This window comes from Phalangium opilio, unplaced genomic scaffold (genome assembly GCF_054372755.1).
Source record: "Phalangium opilio isolate 3A_F unplaced genomic scaffold, DU_Popi_V2 ptg000013l_1, whole genome shotgun sequence".
Classification (NCBI taxonomy): Eukaryota; Metazoa; Arthropoda; class Arachnida; order Opiliones; family Phalangiidae; genus Phalangium; species Phalangium opilio.
The window spans coordinates 5,113,199-5,120,872 of NW_028324148.1; the positions used below are offsets into that span (position 1 = coordinate 5,113,199).

The 7,674-nt window shown below is 39.3% G+C and overlaps 2 protein-coding genes and 1 long non-coding RNA gene across 3 annotated transcripts; all 3 read right to left on the bottom strand.

Annotated features, from left to right (window-relative positions):
- Positions 1–408: 408 nt before the first annotated feature.
- On the bottom strand, positions 409–1,734 carry LOC149707912 (uncharacterized). The gene is made up of 2 exons (XR_016379964.1): positions 1,589–1,734; positions 409–1,502 (listed from the first exon to the last, which is right to left on the bottom strand). It is a non-coding gene; the product is annotated as an uncharacterized LOC149707912 (long non-coding RNA).
- Positions 1,735–2,129: 395 nt separating this feature from the next.
- LOC149707913 (uncharacterized) lies at positions 2,130–3,464 on the bottom strand. The gene is made up of 3 exons (XM_089863838.1): positions 3,278–3,464; positions 2,885–3,217; positions 2,130–2,158 (listed from the first exon to the last, which is right to left on the bottom strand). Exons 1-3 carry the CDS (start codon positions 3,462–3,464, stop codon positions 2,130–2,132), a joined length of 549 nt encoding a protein of 182 aa, XP_089719964.1.
- A 312-nt stretch (positions 3,465–3,776) lies between these two features.
- On the bottom strand, positions 3,777–6,635 carry LOC149707914 (uncharacterized). Its single transcript, XM_089863839.1, has one exon. The coding sequence runs from the start codon at positions 6,633–6,635 to the stop codon at positions 3,777–3,779; it is 2,859 nt and encodes a 952-aa protein (XP_089719965.1).
- Positions 6,636–7,674: the final 1,039 nt, after the last annotated feature.

A 7,674-nucleotide genomic window follows, 5' to 3' on the forward strand; every position in this document is an offset into this window, starting at 1 on the left:
GGCTGGTAGAGTAAGGGTTTGAGAGTCGAAATGTCTGCCCGGCGGGACGACGCCCGCCGGTTTTCAGACTGTTATGAGGCGACTATAAAACGACTGTTGGCCGACTATAGGTCGGCGTCATTATGCCTACCTAAAGCCGCGCTCAATACGACGATTTCGCGGCTTTTTAGTATAGGAACGGTAAATCGTCGGTAAAGGGCTGGTAGAGTAAGGGTTTGAGAGTCGAAATGTCCGCCCGGCGGGACGACGGCCCGCCGGTTTTCAGACTGTTATGAGGCGAATGAAATAGGACCCTCATCCAACACGTTTTGAGAGTCGACTTAACCACCTGTCAGCAAGAGGTCCGACGCTTTTGCGACGATCAAGCCTTAACTCGAGGCTTCATTCGCTTATAGTAAAGGATACTGATACCAAGTATTGAAATTTCTTTAATACATTTTCAATGAAAATCACTTTAGAATTTGTACTTTGAATATTTCAAGTAACATGCAGGTTGAGCATCAATTATAACAATTTCAAATAGTAAACAATGTATTCGATATTACACGACTAGTCGAATGGAAATATTAGCTGCCTAGCTAATTGGTTTTAACCAAAAGTAAAATTTTTCAGGGCGAGTATAATATTTACATAAATTAAAGCCTTTATTAATATTCATTGTTAATATCTTCGATGTGGCCAGTTACTATCTCTTAAATTACAAAAATCTTAATGAAAAGTATACAGGGTTGCCACGGAATTTTCAGAACAAAATTCCCGGACTTTTCCAGGTTTTCCCTGACCTTTTTCTCAGATTTTCCCAGACCTTTTTGGGCGGTAGGGTAAATTTTTACAGCACGTTTTAAGTGCTTATAATTAAATAAACTCTCTACATTAAGTTTTCTAATGCATTTGTTGCACCAAAATGAATAAGAATTATTTTAACTATAAATAACAGTCTTAAGAGCTTTTTTGAAGGCATTTACTTTATAAAAACAATTCTAGACATTTTTAAGGATTGCTCATGGAGTTTTCTGTGTTAAGAGAGGATAAGGAGAAACTTTCATTACTCTTTCAATAAATAATTTTACCCACTAAAATCAAGTTCCCAGAATTTGCTAAAATTTTTAAAATTTTCCGACTTTTCCCTGACCTTTTTGGCCCATTTTTAAATTCCCTGACTTTTCCAGGATATCCAGGTACTGTGGCAACCCTGATATACACTTACAGATTTTTTTTTCAGGAAAAAGAAAAACATACAATTCTAAAGGGTATTTTTTCACACATTTTTCTCTTAAAATGTTTGAAACCGCAAAAAATTCTGTAACTAAAACAAATTGAGATCTATTTTGGAATTCAGTATTATTTTCACAACCAAAAATCTTTAATATATAAGGTTTTTGATTTCCAAGCGCCCCAAAGCACTTGCTTCTTTTATATTCAAACAAAGAAACTGAAGGTATACATAAACCTTTAAGTTTTGGTTTCACTTTATAGGGGTGTGGTTCCCAGCAGATGAGAAGCTAGCTAAAAAAGCAAAGGCTTATGCATAAAACTGGCTCTAAAAAGTAGATAAATTGATAATTCAATAACAAAATTCAAACCTTACGTGACAAACGAAGACGTTTCTAGTTTATATAGTGTGACAAAGAACCTTAGCGATGAAATTAAAAGTTAGCAAGCCTAGAACTAATCATTTTCGACCACAAAAATCTCGTTTAAACATTCTAACGACCCAGCCGCGTCAGAGATACTGGAAAGGCTAACTTGTTTTCGCACTAGCAGCGCCCTCTTCGATGATGGAGTGCATGGCGTTATCTTAGTTACGCCAATAGAACAGAGGCGTGTCACCTGACCCGAGAAATTACAGGAGGGAAAATTCAAACTAGAAAATCAGATGCGTTTTCTTGCTTTGCAGTTTTTTTGTAACGTTATGTTTCTAGTGTTGCCAAAAATATAGTATTATCAACTTCTGCTTGTGGGTCGAAATATAGTATAAGTTAAATATATAACAAAAAAAATTTGGTGGCATATGCGGAATAGTAAAAGTCAAAAAACCGTCCCACGGAAAAAGGCCTATACAACAACTTCGTTTTTCATTTTACTCTTCTTAAACGTCACAATAACGACTAGCGCGAGGGAGTTGGTAATCAATTGGCAAAAAATGTGTTGGTATTTTCTAAACGGTAGGCAAGCCTACTTTAAACCATCTCAGTTCCAACTGTCGGATAAATGTCGGTTACTAAACGGCCTAAGCATAACTTTTCTTTTAATTTTACTCTTCTTAAACGTCACAATACCGACTAGCGCGAGAGAGTCTGTAATCAATTGGCAAAAAATGTGTTGGAATTTTCTAGACGATAGGCAAGCCTACTTTAAACCATCTCAGTTCCAATTGTCGGATAAATGTCGGTTACTAAACGGCCTAAGCATAACTTTGCTTTTAATTTTACTCCTCTTAAACGTCACAATACCGACTAGCGCGAGAGAGTCGGTAATCAATTGGCAAAAAATGTGTTGGAATTTTCTATACGGTAGGCAAGCCTACTTCAAACCACCACAGTTCCAACTGTCGGATAAATGTCGGTAACTAAACGGCCTAAGAATAACTTTGCTATTAATTTTACTCTTCTTAAACGTCACAATACCGACTAGCGCGAGAGAGTCGGTAATCAATTGGCAAAAAATAAGTTGGAATTTTCTAGACCGTAGGCAAGCCTACTTCAAACCACCACAGTTCCAACTGTCAGATAGATGTCGGCATTGCCAACTAAAAGAAGTAGTCGGCTTCATGAGTCGGAAAAGTGTCGAAATAAGCATGGTACAGCTGACTGGACCGTAAACCGACTATTCGACCTTTAACCGACTGTTATGCGGAAGGCTTGTGCTACTGGGGGTTGTTTACTTGCCAATTTTTCCGCGGTTATGCCCCGAGTCGGGATGTCGGTAGGGTTTTCTATCCCTGGGCAGTGTCGCCAATCGTCTATATTAGTGAGACTTTGAATTTCTGCTGCTCTATTCGAGATAAAGGGTTTCCACATGCTCGTTGCTCCTCTTATCCAATATAGTGCTATCGTGGAATCACACCACATATAGGTTCGGACTAATTTTTCGCTAAATGTTTCTTTGACATAGTTCGTTAACCTAGCCCCCAAGTTGTACCCCATTAGTTCTAGTTTGGGCACAGATAATTCCTTGAGTGGAGCCACGCGCGCTTTAGATGTTACTAAAGACACCCCTACATAATTTGATTGCGTAACGTATCTCACATAAATTATCACGGCGTATGCGCTCTTACTGGCATCCGTGAAGCAATGTAATTCAAGCTCTTGAATGTCGGCGTAACTATCGAAATAATGCCTGGGTATGTTAATGTGTCTCAGGCTGGGCAATTCCCGGCACCAGCTGATAAATTCATCCTCTAATTTCTCACTTAATCTCTCATCCCACGCGACCTTTTCAACCCACAATTTTTGAAATAGCATTTTTGCCCTTATGGTAAAGGGTGCCAAGATCCCAATTGGATCAAAGATCTGAGCTACCGCACTTATCACGTGACGCTTTGTTGGTTTAATGTTTTGGAATATTTCCACTAACTTCGTGAGGTCAAAAGAGTACGTATCTGAATTGGGGTTCCATTTTAAGCCCAAAACTTTTATTCCCTCCGGGGCATCTTTTCCCTCAAACATTGGGACTTCATTTTCTGATTTTGTATTTCCCCATAATTCTCTGAGCCTCGCTGAGTTAGTCTGCCATTTTCTAAATCGCATGCTTGCGGTACTCATTACTTCATTAATTCACATAGAAACTGTAAAAGCTGCTTCTACATTATTTTCTCCGCTCACTAGGTCATCCACATAAAGATCCCTATCAATTAATTTTACGGCATTTTTGTCTGACCCCTCTACTGAATGTATGTGATATTTTATTGATGAAGCTAGCAAAAACGGGCTGGAGGTTATCCCAAAAGGCACACGAGCCATGCGCAACGTTACGAATTTATTTTCTTCTAATTGTTTATTTGGCTCCTCTTTAACCCATAAAAATCTTACTGAGTCTCTTTCTGTTTCTGATAAGGCTACCTGGAGAAAAGCTTTCTCTATGTCTGCAATAAAGGCAATCTTGTGCAATCGAAATCTTAACAATAACAAAAGAATATCGGGGGTTAAGTTTGGCCCCGAAGCCAAGCAGTCATTTAAAGAAGGGCTCCCCTTAGCGCTGGATGAACCGTCCAAAACCACGCGTAATTTCGTCGTTTCTGCTGCCTCTCTTTTTACCGGCTGATGGGGGAGATAAAAGGTACCTGCTGGTTTTTCGTTTGGATTTTCAACTACCTCGGCCACCCCAGTTTTCAACTGTTCCTCAATGACGGCTTTGTAGTCGTCGTATAGTAAGGGGTCCCTCTTAAACCTACGTACTAGAGCGTTGGCGCGTTTGGTCGCTATCTCTAAATTGTCAGGTAACAACTCTTTCTCAATCCGCCACGGAAACTTTACGTGGTATCTGCCATTATTCATTTTTATTTCCGAGTTAAAATTTTGGATACATTGATCATTTTTTAACAGTTCTGACTTGGGGTCTTCGCTAACTATCCCAATGGATTCCAATTCCCAAAATCCCTTAACTATTTTGTCTGTTTCTTTTTCCACAACTCCAACCCTCATTACTGATATTGGGCAAGAAGTTATGTCAGCTTGGCCGTTTGAATCTACGGGTCCCTGTACGGCCCACCCTAATTTTGTTTCTATGGCCACTACCTTTGGTCCGAATCTTTCCGTTCTACCCGAAGCTATTGCCCAGTAGAAATCCCCTCCTATCAACAATTCCATGCCATCTCCCAGTATTGGCGCCGCGTTATTTGATTTATCGGCTAGTTGCCATCCTCTGTCTTTCATATAACCTTCTATTTCGTCACAATCGAAGGTGGTCACGGAATTGCATACGAAGGGAACTTCTATGGCGACGATTTCTACTCTTTCTTCAGGTTTCTCTATGTTTTCTAGTGTGATTTTCACTTTATTTCTAACGTGTTCTGAAATTTCTCGGCTCATGAACTTGTTGATCCCAATTTTTGCTTCACCTATTATGGGCAAGTTTAATTTTCTAGCTATGTCTTCCCGTATGAAGGAAGCCTGGGCTCCTGAATCTAAGAAACACCTGATTTCTACCCCTAAATGATTTTCTTCGGGGTGCTTCGCTATAGCTCTGGCTGTTTGTAAGAGAACTGTTGTGTTTTTTCTCTCTGATTTTCCTATATTTATTGAAGCTACACCTACATTGACGCTAGTTTCTACATTTTCCCTCGTTTCCTCTTTCCTTTCTGGGCCAATGTTTGCGGGATTTTGGTAACAGATTGCGTAATTATGACCTTTCTTACATTTTAGGCACGTTCTATATCTGGCATGACAATTTCTGGCTTCATGCGAGCTCCTAAGGCAAAGGTTACATCTACCCTGATCCCTTATGAAATTTTTGTTTTGTTCTATGTTAAATTTTTCGCAATTGGCGGTTTTGTGTGTGGTTTCTTCACAAAATATACAGTATACATTATTCCTTCTATCCTGATATTCATATTGTTGGATTTCCCGACGGTTTTGATTATAATTTTGATTAGATGGGTTCTGGCGATAATTTACGCCTGCCGAAAGGGCCGAGGTGGTATTTCTCGGGTATTGAGATCTCCTATCCTGATTCCTATCCTGATTCTGATTATATTGGAAGCTAGCACCACCATGTTTTTCTGAGACGGATTTAGCTCCCAACACTTGACAAGTTTCCCTCGATTGTAATTCTTCTTTTAAGAATTCTAATAGCATTACTATATTCCAGTCGGCATCAGGTTTTCTAGTACGACTATACTCAAGCCTTATTTCTTCGGGCAAGCAGTTTAAAAGCTTCGGGCATAAAAACGTCCCGCACGCTGCGATATTTTCCCCTAACGATTTTAAACTTCTTATGTTAACTTCGCACTGATCATATAAGTTTCTCAGACTCCTCAAATCCCCAACCTTAGTAACTGGTTCTAAATTATTTAAAATGTTCAAATGTATGTATTTTACCATATCCGGCCTACCAAACCTATTTTTTAAGATTCTAATCGCTTCGTCATAGTACTCTAGGTACGTGAATTTTTCGACCTTACTCATGTCTTGTTTGTCCACTGCTATTGAAAATTGATGCCAAAAACTGCCCCACTGGGTGAAGTCTCCTCCATATTTGCTAATGGTCAGTTTTGGAAGTTTAGCGTGAACTTGGGACGATGATGTCGCTGATCCAGTCGTGATTATGGTTCCGCTCGAGCTGGAATTGCTGGTAGCAACGGCTCCCTTGATGTTACTGATCCGGCGGTTGGCCTTCCTTATTGTGATCGTGATTTTGTCCCGATACTCGTATGCCTTGAGGGTATCGTTGGCTTGTTCCTTTTCGTCGTCGAATAACGCTTCTATTTTCGCGTCATATTGGATGATCGCTTCTTCTTTCTGTTGAAGTAATGCTACGGCATCCTCTACGTCCTCTATTTGGCAGCTTGTTCCGGTTAGTAGCCCTTCTATTTCCGTGACTAATTTGGTAACAAGTTGGCGAACAACCTTTCGGGAGGTCTTTAGTTTAGCGCGTTCTGCGTCCCGTTTCTTTGTTCTTTCTTCCGGCGTCTCCATTTTAAAGTTCCGACTGTTATTCTATTTCTTTCCGATTTTTTTTAAAGAAATTCGGATATTTTTTCTTACGGTTTTGTTTCTTCCGTCGCGTAATTTTCGCTATTTATTTTGCGTCGCGTATTTTCCGCTATTTATTTTGCGTCGCGCATTTTCCGCTATTTATTTTGTGTCGCGAAATTGTTTTTTAATTTTTGCTCAATTGTTCTCTTTTTGTTTCAAATGGTCCAATTTGTTTCGCTCGTGGTCCCGGGTTTCGGCACCATGTAGTTTTGTGCTCAAAGTGTTAAGCTGGGAGAGCTGATTGTTTTTCTTGGAATATAGCACCGACTGAAAAATGCTAATTCCCGCTCTAAATTTCTAAGTTTTATTTTTTATTACGACTAAGTTTTGCGTCGTAATTGTAGTTATAATTTTATCTAAGTTTTATTCCTTAAAGAAACGACTAAGTTTTACGCCGTAAAGTTCTTTATTCATCTTTTTATTTTTATCCCTTCTAAGTGGGTCCCTTCTGAGTGGGCTAATGGGTTACAAGCGGTTTTCAAGTAATCTGATCTTTTTAAAGAAAAGTATCTTCTATTTATACTTTTCCATGGACTTGAAAATGGATTTCTTTGCAGCCAATGAGAAGGCCGGAGGTGGCCAATGAGAAGGCCGGAAAATCTCCGAGATGGTAAGAACCATCTCTCGATTCTCCGGTACTTCTCGGCGACTGCTTGGCTACTGATGGCTATCTCTCGACCCTCCGGTACTTCTCGGCGACTGCTTGGCGACTGATGGTTATTGATAACACAAAAGGGTCAAAAACCCATTCATGTTTTACAAAAATTCTTTTTTACATTATATTTTTACAAGGAATTTTAACTATACATTTTCGTTTTCCTACACAACATTAATTTACAACATTAAATCAAGTTTAGTGAATATTTAATCTACTGATAACAACATATTTTCAATTTGACGCGAAATAATTCAACACGCTGTTTAGACTCGACGGTTTTAGAGGCTCACGGTGGTAATACTCAAGCTTATTTCACCTTCG

Bases quoted from the DNA above. Each gene is read 5' to 3' on its own strand.
- LOC149707913 (XM_089863838.1), bottom strand. From the start codon at position 3,464: ATGCTATTTCAAAAATTGTGGGTTGAAAAGGTCGCGTGGGATGAGAGA. The intron at 3,218-3,277 runs GTAAGAGCGCAT...CAAATTATGTAG, and splicing joins ACATTGCTTCACGGATGCCA to GGGTGTCTTTAGTAACATCT. The intron at 2,159-2,884 runs GTAAACAACCCC...CCTACCGTTTAG, and splicing joins AACCGCGGAAAAATTGGCAA to AAAATACCAACACATTTTTT.
- LOC149707914 (XM_089863839.1), bottom strand. From the start codon at position 6,635: ATGGAGACGCCGGAAGAAAGAACAAAGAAACGGGACGCAGAACGCGCT.